Source organism: Lygodium microphyllum, chromosome 8, assembly GCF_053477565.2.
Source record: "Lygodium microphyllum isolate KBCC chromosome 8, Lygodium_microphyllum_v1.1.10, whole genome shotgun sequence".
NCBI classification, from domain to species: Eukaryota; Viridiplantae; Streptophyta; class Polypodiopsida; order Schizaeales; family Lygodiaceae; genus Lygodium; species Lygodium microphyllum.
Window position 1 is genome coordinate 25,606,943 of NC_141142.1, and position 23,735 is coordinate 25,630,677.

General features: G+C 42.6%; 1 protein-coding gene across 1 annotated transcript in view; it reads left to right on the top strand.

The window, feature by feature from the left end:
* LOC148032073 (F-box family protein) overlaps window positions 1-23,735 on the top strand; it is a 72,160-nt gene that overhangs the window by 43,778 nt on the left and 4,647 nt on the right. Inside the window, exon 4 of the mRNA XM_087682702.1 lies at window positions 14,091-14,209. Coding sequence (XP_087538828.1) covers window positions 14,091-14,209 — 119 coding nt within the window. The remainder of the gene's footprint in view (window positions 1-14,090; window positions 14,210-23,735) is intronic.

Consider the following 23,735-nt stretch of genomic DNA (forward strand, 5'->3'; position numbering starts at 1 on the left):
CGAGGCACCACTATCAACAATCCATTCTCGAGCTTGGGGAGCCGTCATCGCAGCATCAGAAGCATTCGGTGAAGCGTCCTCAATGACAACCAGATGTAGAAATGCAGCTGATGAGGGTGCAGCCACCGCTCCAGAATCCTTGGTATCCTTCTTCTTGGTGTCCTTCGTGTCTTTGTCAGGGCAATCCTTCTTCCAATGGCCAGTCTTTCCACAAATATGACATGTGGAGTCTTTGTCCTTGTCCTTCTCCTTGTCCTTCTTGGACTTGTTGTCCCCCTTCTTCTTCTTTTGGTCCTTCCCCTTCTTCTGAGAGGCTTGACCTGTTAACGCCTCCGTCTTGGAAGCATTCTGTCCCTTTAACTGTTCCTCTTGGTCCAAGACCATAGGAACCAACTCTTCCCAATGAAGAGTAGACTCTCGCCCCGAAGCAATAAGGGCAGAGTAAAATGTACCGAATCGTGGTGGCAACTGGGACAATAGTGTGATCGCCATGTCTTCGGAGGAAATCGGCTTCCCCGCATTCTGAACCTGCATCTGTAGCTGCCTGAGCTTGTTAATGTGTTCCCTTAGCGAAGAAGACTTATTGACGGACAAGGTCCGCATCTGTACCTCCAAAGAAACCCTCTTTATCAGGGTTATCCGATTGTACATTTGATCAAGCTCCAGCCATATCTCACGAGCCACTGTCAAGTGCTCGATGTGAGCGATCACGGCTGTAGTGCATGATAGAAAGAGAAAGGATCGAATCCTGGCATTCAGTTTGTCCCAATGAGACTGGGCCCTGGCCAACTCCGCACGAGCATCGGAAGAGAGTTTGGACTCATCTCTTACCGAAGGCCGGTCAATATCCTCCTGTAGCAACTCCGCCAAATCATAGGACTCAAGGATGGCCAACATCATAACGCGCCAAATGCGGTAGTTGTCGCCGTCGAGCTTCTGATCTGTAGGAAGAGCCGGTAGGACAGGCACCTTCCGGTCCATAATCGCCTGGAACTCCAAGTCCATCTCTGTAGACATCTTCACCTGTAATGCCTTCTCAAACGCAAAAGCAGCCCCCTCTGATTGGGTAAACTCAGCCTGCTAAGGCTCTTCTGTGTCCCGAAGCTTCTTCACCCGCCGGAGGTGATGAAAAAGCAAAACCTGCACTTTTAGGTTGAAAACTCAAACTTCCTCCGCGTAAAACAGCAGTAAACAGCAGCAAATCCACCACCTGTACTCCTTTCCTGTGCACCCACACTCGTTTCAGCCTTGTTCCAAGGCGCAGCCCTCCTGTCTGCCCTTAAATGCAAAAAAACGCAAATTTGTGTCGCGATGGAAACTCCTCTTCAGGTTGATTCTGCGCTTAGTCAGCCCTCAAACACTGCTCTGATACCATGTCAGAGTGCAGCGGTGCGGAAGCGTAGGACTGAGAGAGAGAGAACGCAGAGAGAGAAGGGAGAGAAAGAGACAGTGGACAATGAAGATCTGCTGTATAAAGAATGCTGAATACAAAGATATACACGGGCGCAGTGCGCTGGACTGCGTGTCTCCACCTCGACGATGCGACCTGCTGTCCACCTCGAAGTCTGCTGCAGTCTGCACTGTCTGCTGTCTGAAATCTGTGAACAGAGACAGAAATCTGCACGGCACCGGTCTGTAATCTGCAACAGAGAAGAGTGACCAGACTGCTGGAAACGTCGGGTATTTATAGCCGAAAACTGCCACGGACTGGGGCGCCAGAAATAGGGCGCAGCCTGAATAAGTCGGCTGCATTAAATGCAGCTGACTGGGCTGCAGGCAGTCGGACTGCCACGTGGCAGTCCGACTGCACAGTCCGACTGACTGTGCAGCTGCCCTCCAAGACAGGCTATGATCTCTAACATTATTAGGCTTCTCCATCATTGGAGGCCCTGAGACGGCATTATGGACTCGGTGAGGAGGACGACACTCAGCCTCAAATTTCAGGTAGGCCAGTTTTTGGGTTTTTTAGCTACTTATAGCCATTTCCCACTTGGCAATCAGTTGTATTATCATCTTCCCTCCTTCCTTGGTAGGTTCACACTCTGACTCCGTCATCTTCCTCCATCTTCGGTGCTACCGTCATCATCAGCCTGATCTGGTGCTCTCATTGACGCGCCGGGCTGCATGAAGGACTGATCAGTCCATAGCATTGTATTCAGCATTCATTTCAGTCAGTGCAGATTTTCTTCCTTCATTTTCTGCTCTCTCTCTCTCTCTCTCTCTCTTCGTGTTTCTTCTTCCGTTGCGCACTCTCACATGGTATCATCGCCTAACTAAGAACATAGAGGAGAGCTTCCATTGCAAAGGAGTTCATCATCAACTGCAGCCTTTATCTACCTCTTCCAATTTCTGACGGTGCATCCAAGGCTGAAACACAGCCTTTTGTACCTAGGTTTGGTGTTTTGCAGTCCCTGGAGGACTAGGCAACAATCTGTTTGGAGCCATCTGCTTGCGTTTGCATCAACCACAACTATTTTGTAGTCGTCCTCATCATCAAGCAAAGGTGACATAATATGGAGCCAGGCGACAGTCTTCAAGGTGTCCACAACTTGCGTTTATATCAAACGCACCCTTTTCTGGCATCTGGAGTGGAAGCGTCCTACTTTGGCAGCTAGGCGACATCGTCTACCTTCTACTCTTGCAAGCCACAGCATCTTCTGGGTCTTTTCTGACATAGGCGGCTCCACCTTGATTGATTGTTGGTTGCAGATTGTTTGGTGATTGCAGATATATACGAAGATGTCTTATCACCAGTTCGTTGCTGACTCAGACGATGAGGTCTCTATTCCTTCCTCTAAGAGTTGGACTTTCGTGCTAGTTCACGCGACGACTAGAGATCACCTAGCCCATTTGTATGAGATCCCTCTTTTCCTCGTTCTCTTCGTGTTTCACAGAAGGCTCGTTCTGTTGGCCTTCATATGCCTTCCATGGCACCCTCTATACAGGTGCCCGTACTCCCTTCTTTGCCCAAAGAAGACCAGCTTGATGGTTTCAACTTCTTGCTTTGGTCATGTAAGGTGGAGTGTATCCTTGATACCTTCGATCTTTGGGAGTTTGTTACCCACCCTATTTCCCGTCCAGTGGAGGATCCCACCATTGAATCATTGATGGATTGTGCGGCCTTATGGGATCAGCTCAACTCGAGAGCTCAATCTTTCCTCTTTATGAGCTTACAGGATTCTATCCTAGTGCATGTGCGCAGGTTGTGGAAAGCTGCGGAAGTGTGAACAAAGCTTGCTTCTTTGTACCATTAGAAGACATTTGCCCATCGGAATACTCTCGAGAAGAAATTACGGATGCTCGCTATTGATGATTCTTCTTCCATGAAGGATCATATCAATAGGTTGGAGAATATGAGGGATGAGCTTGTGTCCCTTGGTAGGATGATCTCTTCCGAGGATATGGCCATGATTCTTTTGACTCAGTTGCCATCTCCCCGTTTTGATATCTTCTATACCAACCTTCTTATATCGAGGACCCATGAGAAGCTTCTATGGGAGGAGCTTGCCCCACTTGTTTTGGAGTATGATGAGCGCGCCAAAAAGGTAGCCAATGGATCCACCTCCATCAAAGCTTTTGTTGCAGGTTCCGGAGGGGGGACATAAAAGAAAGGGAAGTCACAAGCTAAAAGACAAGAGAGTTCTTCAGGTTTTGACTCCGACTCGGAGAAGCCTAAATGCCCATACTTTAGGAAGGGGACACATCCAGAGGAGAAATGTTGGAAGAAGTATCCTCACCTTCGTCCAAGAGCGAAGGACGGAGCTAAAACATCCAAGCCTTCTACCTCTACTCCAACTGTTACCATGAGTCAGTGTTCCTTCATATTGTTGACTTGGAGGAGCCTTCTTTAGTGGTTGCATCATCTTCTAAGAGACCTTGGTTGGTTGATAGTGGAGATTCTAGTCATATGACTCCCCGAGGTGATTTATTGCAAGATCTATGCCCTTCTGAGGGTTCAGTCACTCTTGGTGACATTGTTTTGGTGCCTATTTGTGGTGTTGGCACTTTGCCTTTATTTCCCGACCACACATCGAGCTCCCTTTCCCAGGCTCTTTATGTTATGGACTTGGGCTTTCCACTCCTCTCAGTCTATGGCCTTACTAGGCTTGGTACCTGGGTTGTCTTTACTGAGCAGGCCGTTTGTATTGAGGATTCTTCTACAAGGGTTGTTATCGCAACAGGTTGGCAGGAGAGCGGGCTTTACAAGCTCCATTCCCCTTCTCTTATGCAGGGTCCTCCGAAACAGTTGTCTATTGCTACATCAATTCCCACTTGTGCACCATCTTTTCCACAGGTTCCTTCCCATCCCCCACTCTCTCCTCCGGTGGTTCCCTCATACCCCCCATTCCTTTCAGAGGGGGACGATATTGGTGATGCCGCTATGGATTTCCTAGCCCCTAGTGTTTTAGAGGGGGTTTTCCAGGATCGTGAGGAGCTTTTTCATCGCCAATCTTCATCGACGAACTTCATCGACATTGGCATTTCTCTTGCCACCCCAGGATCCGTTTCTCCCTTGGCCTGCCGCCACATCCAGGATCTAAGAGGAGATGTTAACAGTCATGTTTGTCATGCCTTATCATCTCTTGCCTGTGAGCCTCAGTCTGAGTCAGACGAAGACTTTAGGAGCTCTGACTTGTCTATCACTTGTTTTTACGGAGGAGGTAGCTCATTCTAAAGCACTCAATTTATCACGCATTTCAGTGCATTTTCTCCTCTAGTCCGGATTTTATGTGCATTTCCCGAGGTAGTTTCTACATTCTTCAACTTGCCTCACTTGTCAGACATTGTCCATCATTTTCGGAAATTTTTTTAGCATTCCTTGCATTTTACCAACATTAAATGTTGGTTGAACATATTTTTGGCCTCAAATTTCAGATTGACCAGCTTTTGGGTCTTTTGGCTACTTATAGCCATTTCCCACTTGGCAATCAGTTGTATCATCATCTTCCCTCCTTCCTTGGCAGATGCACACTCTGACTCTGTCATCTTCCTCCGTCTTCGGTGCTGCTGTCATCATCAACCTGGTTTGGTGCCCTCATTAATGCTCCGAGCTGCGTGCAGGGACTGATCAGTCCACAACATTGTATTTGGCATTCATTTCAATCAGTGCAAATTTTCTTCCCTCTCTTTCTCTCTCTCTCTCTCTCTCTCTCTCTCTCTCTGTGTTCGTGTTTCTTCTTCCATTGCGCACTCTCAGATGTTCTGCATCGGCTATTAGAGTATTATGCTCAAGGCAATAAGCCGCAATCGACACGCACTAAGTCCTTTCTAGCACACGGAGGCTCTAAGACCTTACGAGGCAATAAGTCCTCTTGGAGATCACCCCACTATGCGGAGGTTTCCACTACCCACTTCCGGGTATAGTGGCTTTCATGGCCCACATCTCCTCCACAATCCACTCTCCTAAGAGCCCGCGTATGTTCCACACCCTTGGCTCCTCCTGAGCCTCCTTCTTCTCCATCCTCTTCCACTCAGGTTCAAGAGGCCACTTTTGGATTCTTTCCAGCTTCTTCTTCCGAGCCCCAGATACCTTCTTTTCCACGACCAACAGCACTTCCTTTGTCATAAAATGCTTCGCAGTCCGTGAGCCATGAGTGGTTGGATTCCCTTTCTCTCAAAGACTGGGATTTGGAGGGGGATTTTCTTACTTCGCCCTCAGAGGGGGCTTCTAGTTCTTCTTCGGCTTCACAAGGGGCTCCTACTTCTACTCCTTTCGATTCAAAGAGGGACCCTATTTGCCATGAAGTTCTTCACACACCACCATCTTTCTCGAGAAGTGACTCTCCTTTGAACAGTCATTTCCTCTACTCATAACCAGGATCTAGAGGATCTATCTAGATCGGGGTCCTTGGGTCTTCCGCAGTAACTTGGTGGCTAGGCCTTCGTATTCCTTCCAGTGTGGGGTCACGGAGCTAGTGGCTTCTCTCCCGAGGTTGAGTTTTGGGTTCTCCAACTCATCCAGTCTCCTAACTATCTTCAAAGGTCTCTTTTCAAGTGGTATTCTTAGATTACAGGGTGGATCTTCTTTGTCCCTTGGTCAACATGGAGCCACCTCCCAAGATTGAGTGCCGGTATATCCTTATGGTTCTCGGAACCCCACAAAGTCCGACATTCCTCCTATGCATTGCATGTTTTCATCATCTTTGTATTAGGGCGCTTGGGCAAGTGGAACACTGTCCAAATGGCACCTACTGCATGAGCATTCTTCAACATGTAGCATTGCATCTCCATCTCACTCTTCTCTTGTTCCCCTTTTTGGGCCTAAGAGGGGGTGTTGAGAAACCCTTCACCCTCCACCACAGTTTGCGTTTTCGCGTTTCTGCGTTTTGCATTTAGGGTTTACAGCCCCAAAAAGGGGTGCCACCCTAGACTGACTGTGCCTATTTATAGGCCACTCTCTCATTCATTACTCACGGCTGATTCATTCAGTCTGTCACCTCTTCTCTCCAACCCCTCCACTATCCTCACCCCCCTTCAAAAGGACATTGCGGTTCGTGGTTCGTGGCTCTCTTCATCATCTTCCTTGTGCTATGGCACCCTTGTTTCCTTGTATCACATTCATTCCATTCATCAGAGTTTCTTCTCTCTTCTCTTCTCTTCTCAATGTTTGCTGAGTTCACTCCGTGTTTCTCCCCACAAACCCTATTGTCTCGCTGATACATCGTCTTTTGACAGATCGGGCCTCATGTGACATAGATAAATCAAGCATCCAACAGCCTGCTCATATAAAGTAGTATCAAAAGATCCACTACCATTATCAGAAGTGAATCTAAAACTAGGCTCCAAGGGAGTAAACATGGGCTTACAATCCTCAAACTAAAAATGCTAAAGAAGCTGTCCGATATACTTAGATTGTGTCATAATGATGCTCCCCTCAATGGTGTCAAATTGGATACCCAAATAATAGAGTAGACCAAGATCTGTCATGGCAAATGTTTTCTATAAATCAGCCTTAAATGCCACAATTTGACCAGCATTGGTCCCGGTGACAAGCATGTCATCAACATAAAGCACAAAAATAATAAAATCAGATCCTTGATGTCGAATGTAAAGAGTAGCCTCAATAGGACTATTCTGAAATCCGAGATACAAAAGATAAGAATGTATGTGGGCGTACCAATCCTGTGGAGCTTGCTTTAAACCATACAAAGCCTTCTTGAGATGACAGACTTTGTGCTCATAGCCTTTAACTGCAAATCCTCGAGGCTTAGAAACATATACCTCTTTAGTGAAATATCCATGGAGAAATGCCGTCTTGATGTCCAATTGATGCACCTCCCAATGAAAGTGGGTAGCAAGGGCAATAATACTCCCGATGGTAGTAATGCGAGAGGTAGAGACAAAAGTCTCCTCAAAGTTGATTCCTTGTTGTTGGGCATAGCCCTTGGCAACAAGGCAGACTTTGTACCTGTCAATAGAACCATCTGACTTTCTTTTAATTTTATAAACCCATTTGGTACCTATGGCACGTTTGTCGTGAGGCAAGTCACATAACTTCCAAGTGTCATTCTAATGGATTGAATCAATCTCTACTTTCATTGCTTCCACCCAACGATCATCTAAAAAAGCATCTTCATAACATAGGAGTTCTTCATTGCATGTTGTAGCCACCAATGTACATGCAAGAAGATTGCCTTGATCTTTGTGAGCAAAGGCTCGTGTGCAGGCAGCCAAAGGAAGAGGCTGTTTACTGTCCCGAAGAGTGTCTAACAGCTGGCGAGGGACGCTTTTAGGCTACTGAATTTCAGCCCTTTTATGGTCCGATTGATCCAAAATAGGGGGTTGCTCTTTAGACAAGGTATCATGATGCTGTTGTGGCTGTAAATCAGGTTGAATAGACTGCTGTAATGTATCTATAGATGGTGGAAATGGAGGCTGAGAAGAAAGATCGTCCATGGAACCATTATGGAAAAGCGGTAGTAAGCTGTTAAAGATGTTTGAAGCATCAATAGTAGGCTATTTTTGACAGTCTAGCAAGGAATGAGAAGCATTTTCAACAAAGATAGCATCTTTACTAACAATAACTTTACTTATAGAGGGTTGATAAAGATGGTACCCTTTACTTTCAGGACTATATCCAATAAATATGTAGTGAATAGCCTTATCATCCAGCTTATGCCTTTTCTGAGAAGGCACATGAGCATACGCCAATAATCCGAAAGTCCTCATACGAGAGAGAAAAGGCTTGGAGCTAGTCCATGCCTCATAAGGAGTGATGGTGCGTAAAGCTCTTGTGGGACACCTATTCAAAACACAAGCAGCACATGAATAGCATCGAACCAAAAGCAATTAGGTAAATTCTTACTCTTCAGCATGTATCTTGCCATCTCCATGAGTGACCTATTCTTCTGCTCCGCTACTCCAATTTGTTGTGGGGAGTAAGGAACGGTGCATTGATTATGAATTCCTCGAGATGCAAGATACTCTAAAAATTGTTTGGAAAAATATTCACCCCCCCTGTCGATGCAAAGGGTTCGAATGAAAAAGCTACTTTGGTTTTTCACCATAGCAATAAAAGTCTTCAAGGAAGAGAAGACTTCAGCCTTAGATTTCAGCCAATATACCCAAGTAAATCGAGATTTGTCATCTATGAATGTGACAAAATATAAAAATCCACCGATGAATTTAGTCTGCATAGGACCACAAACATCATTGTGAAGGAGATGCAAAATAGATGGCAAATGAACATGAGAATCCTTATGAAAGGAGAATCGATGCATTTTACGAAGTAGACAACCTTCACAAATGTGATTTGATGGCAAGTGAATTTTTGGAAGATCTTTGACCATATCCTCTGACTCAAGCTTCATCAATGCTCGATAGTTTATATGACCAAGCCTCTGATGCCATAAATATATATCATGAGACAATTCCTTTGTTAATAAGGCATTGCCAGTAGGATTTTCAGAAGTTGTTGATCATAAGTATCAAGACAATAGAGACCTTTAGTGAGGGTGGCTGTCAAGACAATAGAGGAAGAAATCTGATCATCATATACCACAGATCGAGGGCCATAAAAAATGACGTGAAACCCGGAAGTAGCAATGGCTGAAATGGAGATAAGACTCTTCTTGATACTGTGCATATAGAGAACATCATGCAATGTAAAAAGAATGCCCAATACGAAGACAACCTGCACATGTCCAGTGCCTTTAAATTGCTTACGTAGGTAAGCAACGCGCATGCTTCATTGCACACTTGATATAATTATGCAAGCTTATCCCATGCTTCCTTGGATGTCTTGCATGATCGAATGTGTGGAATGATGGCTCTCTTCACGGATAAAGAGATTAGGGTATGCACTTGGGCATCACAACTATCCCACTGAATATGATCTTGAGTGGGAGGCGTTATCGAAGAAAAAGATGATTCGGCACCATGAGAGCCACCTTGAGATGTGGAAGTGGGAGGTCGTGCCGGTGTTGGAGAAGCCGACCTTTGCTCGGGCGGTGCCGTTGGCTATATACCATAGATTCTTCACGACAAGAACATGTTGCATCATGTAAGTCCACATTGGGTAATTGGTGCCGTCAAGCTTGTCGTCGGTGCCAAGTATGCCCAACAAATCATTATTATTACTGGCCATGAGTGATGATCAGCAATAAAATAATATTTTCCAAGTGAAGAGAGAGAAAGTAGATGCTTGAATAATAATAAATCACTAATAGAAGAATTGTTGTCTACCTCAATGAAGTCAAATAATATGGAGAATAATAATTTTTCTTGCTGTTTTTTTCTGCTGAGAAGGGAGAAAAATATGCAGAAAATAGTTATTTTCAGAAATAAATTATTACCCGATTAAGGCAGTGATCAGCAATATGCTGAAATTAGAGATTAATGGCTGGAAATGCTCCAATAATCCAGACAGCAGCTGAATATACTGAAAATTCGGCCAATAATACGCCAAAATAATAAAATTTGTCTTCAATGTCCGGAAAGAATAGGGCCAGCAGCCAAATAATATGATTTTGGAGCATGTCAAGGGCCAAGAAGATGAATTGAGGCAAAAGCCCCAAATTTTGGGTACCTTGGTGGTGGAATTGGGCAAAAGCCCCAAAAGTTACCCGAAAAATGAAGAGAAATTGAAGAAATCGGATAAAATTTTACCCAAATATTGTCAAATTCCACACTAGAAGATGAATCGAGCTTCAATATTGATGAAAGAAAAGCCCCAAAACAATGTCCGATAGGTGAGGCACATTGAAGAATGCAGAAATTGCCTTGGGAAATGCACATAAAATCCGGACTAGAGGAGAAAATGCATTGAAATGCGCAATAAATTGAGTGCTTTAGAATGAGCTACCTCCTCCGTAAAAACAAGTGATAGACAAGTCAGAGCTCCTAAAGTCCTCGTCTGACTCAGACTGAGGCTCACAGGCAGGAGATGATAAGGCATGACAAACATGACTGCTAAGAGAACGATCTCTGTGGCCTAGAAAGGAGAGGTGTTAAAGGTAGTATTGAGTTGGAGACGCATATACTTCGGGAGGGTGGGGAGCAAATGTCGAAGTCGGTAAGCATCAGTGGTGTGTGCGGTGATGCCATAGGAGTATCCATTAGTTTGGTCATCTGTTGGTACAGAAGCCATGGGTACTAGTGTGCCTTGTTGAAAAAGGAAGAGGGCAGTCACGAACCATGAACTGCAATGTTTGCCTCAGGGCTAGGAGGGTAGTGGAAGGGCTGGAAGTGAGCTGTCAGTGGGAGGAGGATACTACTAGCAATAAGAGGTTGCAACAACAATATGGTGGAGTTGTTGGTTGTAGAGAATAGCTGCTAGCAGACTAGCTGAGCTGCCAAGTTGCAGAGAATAACCGCCAATAGCAAGGAGGAGCCACCAGTAGTATGGTTGAGCCGCTAGTAGCAAAGAACAGCCGCCAATAGTAGAACGCCACAGTAGAATGGTGTAGTAAAACGTGGCAGTAAGACGTAGCAATAAAACGTGGCAGTAAAATGTGGCACTAGAATGCCGTAGTAAAAGGCCGTAGTAGAACGTGGCAGTAAAACGCAGCAGTAGAACATGGTAGTAAAACACGGCAAAGGGGAGGTGGAGGCATCAGTAGCAGCCTTGAACGGAGGCTAGAAAACGGCAAACGCAGGAGGGAGTAGCCCCCAGTTAGAGTGTTGATGCAGCAAAAGAAGAGAAGTGGATGCTGAACTCACCATCGTTCTTTGCCTTCACCTGAGTGGAGGATCTTTGCCATTGTTTGAGCAGATCTAGCTCTGATACCATGTCAAAAGATGATGTACCAGCGAGATAGTAGGGTTTGCGGGGAGGAATACGGAGTGAACTCAGCAAACACTGAGAAGAAAAGAGAAGAGAGAAGAAACTTTGATGAATGGAATGAATGTGATACAAGGAAAACAAGGGTGCCGTAGCACAAGGAAGATGATGAAGACAGCCACGAACCACGAATTGCAATGTCCTTCTGAAGGGGTGTGAGGGTAGTGGAGAGGGTGGAGAGGAGGTGACAACAGATTGAATGAATCAGTTGTGAGGAATGAATGAGAGAGTGGTCTATAAATAGGCACAGTCAGTCTAGGGTGGCGCCCCTTTTTGGGGCTGTAAACCCTAAATGCAAAAATGCAAATTGCGGGTGAAGGGTTTCTCAACTTGATCTTCAGTTTGCTATCTCCCAGTTGAGTAGATATATGCACAACCCTTCAGTACCGCATTGGCAGGCAGTGAAGCGTGTCTTTCGGTATCTTAAAGGCACTCCGGTTCTTGGTCTTTTCTTCAAGGTTGATTCTTCACTCTCTTTGAATGGATATTCTGATAGCGATTGGGTTGGATGTTCAGATTCTCGTTTCTCTCATAGTGGCAACTGCTTCTTCTTGGGTACATCTCTTGTTTCTTGGTTCAACAAGAAACAAACTAAAGTTGCTACTTCTAGTTGTGAAGTTGAGTAGAGAGTAGCATTCACAACCACAATGGAGTGCGTTTGGCTCCGTAAGTTACTTATAGATCTTCATGTGCACCAGACGGCCCCGAGAGTTATCTACACTGATAGCTAGAGTGCTTTGGCCATTGCACACAACCCAATGTTCCATGCCCATACGAAGCATATAGAAGTTCATTATCATTATGTTTGAAAGCGAATGTCAACTGGAGAAATAGAGTTGTCTTACATACCCACTGAAGATAACTTGGCATATCTTTTCATGAAGGCTCTTCCTCGACCAAAGTTCTAGGCTTTTCACCAAGCCTTGAACTTGATTCCATTTATTTCATGATCTGTTATACTCTTATTGTCATAGGTTGCTATCTCCACTTGGATGAACTTGTGCAACCATGATTTCATGTTTTTTTAAATTTTCTAGGATTCTCTCATTTTTTATAGATCAGCCCATCCATCTCATGGAGGGGGGTTTGTAGGCCATCTCATGGGCTATGCATTGATGCCCTTTGAGCCATGATCTAGGCTCCCTAGGCATTTAAACTGTCATTAAATGTAATTGTTGCCCTTAGTGTCCTAGCACTAAGTGACACTAGGGTTAGGGTTTATTTTAGGGTTTCCTATGACGGTTAAGCTGTTAGGGTTTTATTTTTTATTATTTAAAGACATCTTGTGCCTCATTTTGCACAAGTGTGACATTATTCAGTGTGATCGCCTAGAGCGTTGTATACTCTCTCTCTCATTAATTCATTACTTCTCATTCGTGATCAAGTATTGTTGTGCATTGATTAATTCTTTCATTCTTATTCATTTTCCATTAAATCAATCGCACAATCACTCTATGCTTGGACCAACAAACCACTCCAAGTTGCAAATGGTCTAGCTGGATAGGCACATTTAATTTTGGGTAGGGTCAAAAGGGCTGAATTTAATTTTTAGGGTTATTTAATTCTGAAAATCAATTAAATGGTTGGATATAGCTGAAAAATGGGCTTAGAAGGCTGTCACTTGGCAAAAATGACCATGCAAACTGAGAAAACGTTTTTGGGGGCTGGGTCTCAGCCATGTAGTCAGTTTACAACATGGGAGAGGAAGAGAGAGTTGCTGGTCCATTTTTTGATGAGAGAATAGCAATTTGATAGCAATTAGCTGCAGAAGGCAGCCATTTGGGGGCCTCAACAGGTAGGGGATAGCAGAAAGTCACCTTGTAGGGGGCTGGCAACAGCATTGCTGATCAGGTGATAGTATTTTGGAGGTTCTTGGGAGTAGATGACTGCATTAAATGTAGGCTGGAGCAGGCAGCAGGCAGAATTTAGGGTTTTCTTGCAAAGAAAATCAGATTTCTCTCTCATCTTGGCTTTCTCTCACCTTCTCCAACCCATTCTTAGGAGATCTCAGCATTTCTCAGTCATTTTGAGTAGATCTTAGTCAAATCTGGTGGACAGCAAAGAGATCTCTGCTGTAAACCCTAAATTTTTGTAGAAATTAGGGTTTGACAATCACCTTAGGACCTGTGCCAATTGGTGAAGGCATCGTACATTGAATTCAGTACCTGAAATTTGTGTAATTGTTAGGGAATTCAGATGCCAGCCCATTTATTGTAATTTGGGGTAGCATTTGGCCAGTTGGTCGTTCCATTCGTGCAAGTCCTGGGTGAAAAATCAAGGGGCAATTGGCCTGAATTGATTGTTGATTGTTGCTACAGCAAAGAGGCTTTTTGGAACAGCAAAGGAGACTGTGAATCTCAGCTTGTACTCATTCCATTAGCAATCAAGTTAAAGAAATACCGAAAGGGGCACCAGTTTTGGGGCCAACAGGGTGTCTAGTGTTCGAGATTATTAAGGTAATTTGTGCATTTCAAGTTATATTCATTTGTTGATTTTTGGAGTTAAGTGCTTAATCAAGGAATTACTGCCCTTTCCAAGAAGGAAAGCTGGTTTCAGACAATCTACAATGATTGACTATTTCCTTATCTAATCGATACCATCTTGACCCTCAAATAACTTAATTCCTTTAAGTATAGAATAAAACTAATGGCACAAGGAATAGTTAAAAAATTGTACACCTCGAGGAAAGCAAAAGTTATGGCATAAAAAGTTATTGAAAGAAAAAGGCTTCATGAACACATCGTTTGTGTATGGAGGAGAAAAAATCTTCTAAGAAAAAGGCTCAATAAAATGTGGTTCGTCTATGTAGGAGGACACGCTTCAAAGCTTCAAGCTTCCAAAACCAGTTATTTGCATCGGTGGAATTTTCCAGGTGGAACTTATGGGTAGAGTGCAAACCCAGTCTACAGACAACTTGTATTACATATGGTAAGATCTTTTGAAATGTCCTTCACCATGAATTTTTTGATGTGTTTATGAGGATGTTAAACACTTATTGAGTTCAATGTTCCATAATGACTAGATATGTTTGGTGCCATTTCCATAAGATGTGAATGAATAGTTGTAGATTTGAGGTAATATATGTAGTAATGATGGTTTTGTATCGGATACAAAATGCATAAGTTTATGCAAGACATACAAGGTTGTAAAGATAGGTGCATGTATATCAAGCGGTACTTTCTGTGTGTATACAGTGGGCTTGTCAATTGCAAACTGAATCATGAATCACAAGCCTCAATATGTGAATTAGGCCTCAACATGTTAGCTGATGTGTTATTTCTAGTCTTAATCTGTTTCCATCTCTGGTTGTGAGTCTCCATCAGGGTCTGCAAGGCCATTCAAAACCTTGAACTGTATGTTTGTCAGTCCTTTGCATATCACAATGTGTAAGCACATTAGGTTTGAAAGAAAAGGCCTAGCTTAACCTATTTCTAACCAAGAAACTGATAAGAAAATACTTCTAATCTCAAGAAAATGGCGGAAGCCATAGCCAAAACTGTATTAACCTATGAAAAGGAAAGAGTAACAAGAAATGATTCTTGGAACACACCCCAAGTAGGTGTGCCATGGTAACTCACCACCATGTGGGTGCCAAGATCGAGAAGATCTAACTTACCAAAGTTAGATGATCAAAATGACAAAAAGCCCCTACAATAGCATCTTGTGCCCTATTTATAGTTTTTCCCCTAAAACCAGGTAGTGTAGGTTATTTACAAGGCTCATAGATGCCCCATGATCATGATACCCACGATCATAGTACTCATGCATGAATTCCAAACGCACGCAAAGCTGATGTGCGCATAGATGTAGGGCTCTTCGAGCTTACTTTAGAAGATTATAAAGGAAGAGAATCACGATTCACTGCATGACCAGTCAAAACTGCTTGCTACGGAAGCTCTTCATGATCAATAGCAGGGAATAGAAGCACAAAATAGATCAATATCACGGAGAAGATGGAGTCATTTGCTATCAAGATGTCTGAAAATCAGCACAAATTGTGCTTGCTGGTCTGCTGCCTACATGGCATGAATCACTATCATAATGGTGCTCTTCATCAAGCTTATCATGCTTAGAATCTATTGGTTGAAGTCTTAGATGTAAGATCAACAAGGGCAAAAGAGAAATGAAGAGATTTCTAAGCAACACTCCATGAAAGCTTGAGAGAAAGCTTGAAATCACTCCATGAAAGCTTGAAAGGGAAGGGGAAACCTTTCTTTTCAAAAGTAGTGGAACATCTAGTTGTCTCCAAAATGCCTTGGAAACGGGTCACAAACTGCCAAATTTATCAGCAAACACCATTCTTACCAAGATATGTTTCAAGTGGCTTCAAATGTGATCATGGTTAATTGTAGAAGTCTGCCCCCAAGACAGTCTTGTCACATTAACGAAGAATTGTAACTCCAATTACTTTGCACTAACTACTGTAGACATATGTAAGCTTAAAAATGACAACATAGTTGGATCTAGACTTGCTTTGATACCAATGTAAAGAAAAGCCCTAGCCTAATCGATTCCTAACCAAGAAATTGACAAGAAGATACTTCTTATCTCAAGAAAATGGTGGATGCCATAGCCAAAATTGTATTAACCTATGAAAAGGAAAGAGTAACAAGAAATGATTCTTGGAATACACCCCAAGCAAGTGCCATGGTAACTCACCACCATGTGGGTGCCAAAATCAAGAAGATCTTAACTTACCAAAGTTGGATGACCAAAATCACAAAAAGCCCCTACAATAGCACCTTGTGCCCTATTTATAGTTTTCCCCCTAAAACTAGGTGGTGTAGGCTATTTACAAGGTTCATAGGTCTTAATTTCCTCCATTACATAAGTGGAGGCATTGATGCCTTTCTCTAGTCCTTTTGACCTCTTGGACTTGTCCATTTTCTATGCGTATGATGCATGGCAGTTGCTGGACATTTTCCCATTTTCTAGGCAGGTTGGCCATATTTATGGTTGTTGGCTGCTTGAAGACAGGTTCAATGCCCTTTTGACCACTTAGAGTTGTCCATTTTCTATGCCTATGATGTGTGGCAGTTGCTGGACATTTTCCCATTTTCTAGGCAGGTTGGCCATATTTATGGTTGTTGGCTGCTTGAAGACAGGCTCAAGCTGCATTAAATGCAGACTGATCAGTACTGGTTCCTGCAGCCTATTTATGAGTTTCTCCTTCTCATTGCTGGAATATCACTTCGACATTTCACCTCTACTAGTCAGTGCATACTGCTGTCACAGTCATCTTCTCTCTCTAGCCATCATCATCATCATCATCATCATCATCATCTCTCTCCTTTCCTGTGTCCTTAGTCAGATCTATCCCCTGTTCGCAGTCTGACAGCCTCACTGATGTGGTTCAGCTGCACCACAATAGAAGATGGAGAGAGAAGGAAAGAGAAAGACAGCAAGAAAAGAGAGGAATGGAAAAAGAAAATCTGCACTGAATCTGAATGAAAGCTGAATACAAAGAGGGATTGATCGGTCCCTGCACGCAGCCCAAAGTATTAATGAGGGCATCGGATCAGGCTGATGAACAGAAGGCAACAATGGAAGATAGAGGAAAGTCCTTGAATATCAGAATGTGCTAGAACTTGAAAAGCAGAATGACCATTTAATGGAGGGGGACAGCTATGAATAGCTGGAAATACCAAAAACTGGCTGACCAGCATAAGGCCATGCATTAAATGCTGGCTGACCTGCATTAATTAATGCAGGAATTGTTGGTGCAAAAAAGAAATGCTGATTGCCTCAAACTGATGTGAAAACACCCTCCAGCCATTGGAAAAAAAATGAGGCTGGAAGTAAACCGCAGCCAGTGTGAACACACCTAAAACCGACTGAAAAAGAAATGCATGCTCTAAACAGAGCTGGCTCCTCTGTCAAAACATGGTAGACTGAGTATTAGAGCTCCTAAATGTCCCTGACTGACTTAGATTGAGGCTCAGAGGTAGAGATGATTGTGCAAGACACCTATGATTGCTAGCTCCCTCTCAGATCTTGGATATGGCATGTATAGCCCCCTCTCTTGTCAACATGTTGCAAGAATGGCTCTTGTAGAAGAATCCTCAGCAGCAAAGACGGCTTGCTTTGTGAAGAGAACTTGAGTACAAAGTCTAGTAAGGCCATAAACCGAGAGAAAATGGAACCCCAAGTTGGGAACATTCAAAGTGTGAACACCACTAATAGGCACCGAACAAATGTCACCAACAGTGACTATACCATCTCATGGATGAAGGTCATGTAACAAATCCTTGGAGGAGTTGTATGACTCGAAGCACCACCATCAATGAGCCAAGTTCTCTCTAAAGACGAGACAAGTGAAGAAGGTTGCTTCTCCATCTTATGAATGTGAAGGAACGCGGATTCATGTGTAAGAGTTGGAGAAGAGGTAGAGGAAGGATTAGATGATTTAATTCCATCCTTCACTCTCGCATGAAGGTGAGGGTATTTTATTCCAATACTTCTTTTGGGATGAAAGCCCTTCCCATAGTGACTACTAATAGAGATTTCCTAGAGCTTGCTTTCTTCCCTCCCTTATGCTCTCTTCTCAGCCTAATCATGCTTGTTCCCATGGAGGCTGCATCGATGATGCAATCATTGGTTCTTGCGTGCCGTACCTCTTCATCAAAGAGAGCCCTTCTCTTTGTAGATTTGAAGGGCCAAGATGTTAGACCGCATGACATGGATCATTAGTATTGGGAGGACTATAGAGACCCCATGGTAATAATTTGCTGTCTAGTAGGTTGGTTTATTATAGACTTCTTCTTTGAAACTTTCCTTCTTCTTTGTCTTCTTGGTTGTCCTCACTTTGGTTGGCTTGATTCCATTCTTTAGCTCTTCAATTCTGTCCTCTTTCATTCTCTTGGGAGTATGGGTTGGCCTACTCTTATGTGTCTTCAGCCCAAAGGTGTCTGTCAATCTAACCTATGTTGCAAAAAGTTACGAATCTCCATGAAAAAGCTTTCATACCAAGCATAATACCCTCAGATGGAAGCTTTGATAGCAAGTGTATGAACATGCACAATACTCACAAAAGGGATAGAAAATGTATTAAAGAGGAATCTTAGTTTTTATTTAATAGGAAAGTACAATGCCAAGATACATATTTGAACTACACCCTTGTGACACACACATGTTAAGGGTTCACCAAATCATGGAGATCACACATAGGGTGCCTTGCTTGAGTACACCTCTACCTCCATGTCAGTTCTTTTGAACCTAATAGAGAGGCATATGTATAAAGCCCCAACTAGGGAGGGAGTCCTTGCACCCGCCCTTAAAGTGGATGATGTCCTCATCAATCTATTTGGACCCAGACTCATTCAAGTTTGTTGTGTGAGAGAGAGAGAGAGAGAGAGAGAGAGAGAGAGAGAGAGAGAGAGAGAGAGAGAGTGAGCATGTGCACACGCACGCGTACACACACACACACACACACACACGTGGAGGGTGGCATTATATGAGAGGAGCCCTAGAGTATAGTTAGTTACACAATCACATTCAAAAGGCACCATCTACTGTGTATTTCAATGAAGAGAGTTGTGTTTTCTTTGTCTGTTCACTTGGTGCTAGAGCGATATCTTCTGAGTGCAGAATGTCGAAGCAAGAAATAGAGAGAAGAATGAACACATTGAAGGCAAAGGAACAAACTAATTTGAAACAGAAGGCTGAATACAATGAGAGCCCTTGCATTTATGGCTAAACAATTTTAGTGAGGGCATCAAATTGCGAGCATGAGAGAGATGTGAGTAAAGCAAAGAGGAGAGAGAAGATGACTCTGACAAGAGCATGAACTGATCACCTAGTAGAGGGAAGGTGTGGTGTGGAAGTGATATACCCAACAATGAGAAGCAATGGCTTATAAATAGGCTATAAAAATCAATATTATCTGACTTGCATTTAATGGTTATTTAGCTTGTACAGAAAGCCCCAATTCCTTTGTACTTATAGTTTAATTCTTTCAAAGTGGTTATTCTTGGCTTTATATCATGCAACTCTCTCTCTCTCTCTCTCTCTCTCTCTCCCAAAAACAAACAAAAGCCACCCACCTACCAAAAAAAGAGAGAAAAAAAACCACTCCACAAAGTCCCTAAACCCAAATTTTCACCAACCACAAAAAGAAAATAAACGAGTTTCATTGACTGTGGTTATTGTTTTAATCTCTTAGATGCCATGTCCGACAATGGTATTCGAGTAGATAAGATTTGGTGCTATGAAGTGTAGCTACTGTTGTTGCTGTAGAAGAAAGAAGGGTATGGCCTTAAACGCATCACATGTGAAAGCAATCATCATGTGATACATGGTTACCAATTGATTGTTGCAAAGTTTCCCTTGCTCTCCCCATTGACCTCCCTCAACATCGCCCTTGCTGATCAACATGCTTAACCCTTATGTCAACCCTTCGATTTGCAACTTGAATATGACGTTGGAGTCCATGTCAACCCTCTTTCCTATGGTGTGATGTGACCTCCCCTTGCCTTCACATGGCACAACCCCTTGCATTGTCATTAGGTCATCACCTATTTGACCATTTGCTTGTCAATCCTTGCGGCACGTGTGTCAACATTTGCCTCATGCAGCATGCTCATCCTTGCTCAACATCATCACACTTGGTCCCATCTTTATCCTTGCCATTATGTTGTGGACTTTGTTGGATTCATGTGGGTGAGGAGTGTGTTGCATGTGGATATGTTGACACATGCTGAAATGTCCCCCTAGGATCCAACTTGCACATGAGACATGATGCTAGACAAACTCAACATAAAAGGACATGATGTAAGCCAAACTCAGCATAAAAGGGGCTAGGCATCAGCCTCACTTCCCAGCCATAGAGCCAAACAGGCTCACCCCCGAGCTTGGGAGCTAGCAACACTCCGGGTCACGACCACATCCCAAGGTATAAGGTGCCCGACAATGATACAATGATAGATGCGGGGAATTTCTATGTAGTGTCCTCTCTGTTATCCGTCATCAAAGCACGAGAGACTGTTCTCTCTTTCTCCTCCCAGCCACGTCTAGGAAGTGTTGGCTTGACTACTCACTCCTTGTGTGTCTCCCGCCAGCCGTCTCCTTAAGGTGAGTTATACTATTTTTGCACTCACTCACTTCCTAGGCTCCCCTTGACCCCATTCGGGTGCCCAAGGCCTCCGAACGGTCTTCTCTCGCACTTGTTTCCCAAAGTATTACACCATAAATGTAATATTTCCTTCCCCTTAAGAATCTTGGAAGGTCCAACTGTAAATTGGGAAACCTTTTCCTTAAAAGTACTTACTCGCTCCCATGTTGAGCTTTCTTTCGAACAATCTTTCCATTTGACCAGATATTCTTGATAAATAGTATTCCTTGTTCATCTGTTACGAACATTTACAATTCTTTCTGGTTTATGTGGATTAGATTGGTCATCTAATAGCTCCTCAATATTATCATTTAAGATTAGATTATCCGTATCACCCAGCTTCTTTCTTAGCTTACTTACATGAAAAATTAGATGTGTTTTACTACCAGTAGGTAGTTGGAGCTTGTAAGCATGTTCTCCCACCCTTTTAAGTATTGTGAAAGGACCACAACACCTGGGTGACAGCTTTGGACATCATCCTGTTTTCATGGTTTTAGTTTGTTCATGCACCTTAAGATAGACCAATTCCCCTTCTTCAAAGGAGATGTCTCTTCGGTGAGGATCTGCATAAGCTCTAGCTCGATTTTGAGCGTTCTTAATATTTTCTTGAGCAATTTTTAACATACTATTCATATCCTTAAAAAAATCCTTGGTTGTCTAAACCTTTTCCTTATGCAATCCTACTGCATGAGGAGCTCTGGGCTGAAACCCATACATTAGCATAAATGGACTATATCTAGTGGAAGAGTGCTTGGCACTATTATATGCAAACTCTGCTATTGGTAAATACTCTTCCCAATTAGTTTGGCTTTTACTTATATATGCTCTGAGCATATCTTCAAGGATTTAGTTAACCCTTTCAGTTTGCCCATCAATTTGCGGGTGCTCCGCCGTACTCATGCTAAGTTTAGTATTCAACTTCCTAAATACAGCACGCCAAAATTAACTATCAAATTTTCTATCTCGATCAGAAACTATATTTGCCGGAAGGCCATACAATTGGTATATGTTCTCTATGAACAATCTAGCCAATTCTAGTGTTTTAACATCGGTTGAAGTTGGAATAAACCTAGCCATTTTGGTTAACCTATCCACAATTACCCACACAGAGTCATGCCCTCTTTGTGTCTTGGGTAATGCGACAATAAAGTCCATGGAGATACTCTCCCATTTTCCTGAAGGAATCTCTAATGGGTGGAGAAGTCCTCCCATTTTCAATCTTTCAGCTTTATTAACCTGGCATTTAGTAGATTTGACCACATAGTCAAGGACGTCCTTATTCATTCCAGGCCAATAGAACTGCCTTTTAATAAGACTATAAGTCTTATTAACTCCTGGATGTCCCGCACTAGGGGTATCATGGCACTCAAAGAGTATCTGACACCTTATTTCTTTATCTTTTGGGACACATACCCTACCCTTGTAGAGTAAATAACCATTATCAATGGTAAAATTCTTCCACTTGAACCTCATTTGATCAACCCTTGATGCTCCATTTCCTTGTTGAACATCTTGAGATGTTCCTTCCTCAATGGAGGCTTTTCCATTTGGATCCCCATTTTCTATTGCTTCCCATATGTTGGAATATGCCGGATCAACCTGACATTTCCCTTTTCAAGTAAATTGGAAGTGAACTGAGTAAAACTCAATTCATTTATGATGGGCATTCTGCTGAGTGCATCAACCACTATATTGTACTTTCCCTTTCTATACCTTATTTCGTAGTCGAACTCTTGGAGGAGTTCGGCCCATCTAGCTTTACGCCCTTGTAGATCCGGTTGGTCATTAAGCCACTTAATGCTTTCATGATTCGACAAGATTAAAAGTTTGGCACCATATAGATAGTGCCTCCATTTCTTCATTGCATGTACTATTGCATACAACTCCCTCTCATAAACATAATAATTCTATTTTGCACGGTCTAATTTCTTGCTTTCAAAAGCAACTGGTTGACCTTCTTGTAATAAGACTGTGTCTACTACCCTATCATTGGCATCAGTCTCAACCATGAATGGTTTATTGGAATCCACAATTAATAGTACTGGAGCTGTAGCAATAGCTATCTTAAGTTTTTGAAAACTTTCATTTTGGTCTGTTCCCCAATTAAAACTCTTTCCTTTCCCTTTAAGTTGGTCAGTCATTGGAATAGCTATTTTGTCATAATCTCGAATGAATCTACGATAAAATCCAGATAAACCTAGGAAGATCTGTAGCTTTTCCAGGTTCCTTGGAGACGGCCATTCAATAATCACCCTTACTTTTTTTGGATTCATCTTGATTCCCTCTTTCGAGATAATATGCCCCAAATATTTGACCTCTTGTGCGAAAAATTCACATTTAGTTTTCTTCTCATAAAGGGAATGGGTTTTTAATAATTGAAATATTAACCGTAAATGTTTCAAATGTTCTTCTCTTGATTTACTAAAGATCAAGATATCATCCAAGAAGACTACTACAAAGTGTTCTAGATAGGGCCGTAACACACTACTCATCAGCTCCATAAAAGTAGCTAGTACGTTAGTGAGGCCAAAAGGCATCACCAAAAAATCATAATGCCCATATCTAGTACGAAATACTGTCTTAGGAACATCCTGTGCCTTAATTCTTACTTGGTGATAGCTTGATCTTAAGTCAATCTTTGTGAAGAATTTTGCCCCTTGTAATTGATCAAAAAGATCTTCCATTCTGGGCACAGGAAATTTATTCTTCATCGTTGTTTTATTAAGTGCTCTATAATCAACACAAGTCTCATAGAATCATCTTTTTTCTTTACCAATAAAATTGACGAAGCCCAAGGTGAATTGCTGGGTTGAATAAACCCTTTATCAAGGTAATCCTTAATTTGTTTTTTGACTTCTTGGTGCTGTGTTTAACTTAACTTATAAGGTGGTTTAGAAATAGGGTGTGTATCCCTATCTATGTTAATTGGGTAATTTACATCACCCCTATTTGGTGGAAGGCCACTTGGTAAATCAGAAGAAAACACATATTTAAATTCATCTAATAAACCACTTAATTCATTACTTACATTCAACTCACAAACATAAGAAAATTGTTGCTTTATACTTCACAAGCTTTCTTCTTTATCAGCTTCTGAACTTCAATGGAACACATCAAAGGGTTATCAGATACTTCATGTTCACCTTGAGTCATAAAAGTCTTCCCATCCCTTTCAAATTCCAGTGTATTATGATGATAACTACGTTTTAAGGATGGCTCCAATCCCCATAGCCACTCCCTCCCTAAAGCAATATCAGCTCTTTTCATATTCATAATTTGGAAATCAAGTTTATCTTTATATCCTTGGATCTCAATTTTCAAATTGGATACCATTGTATCCCATAT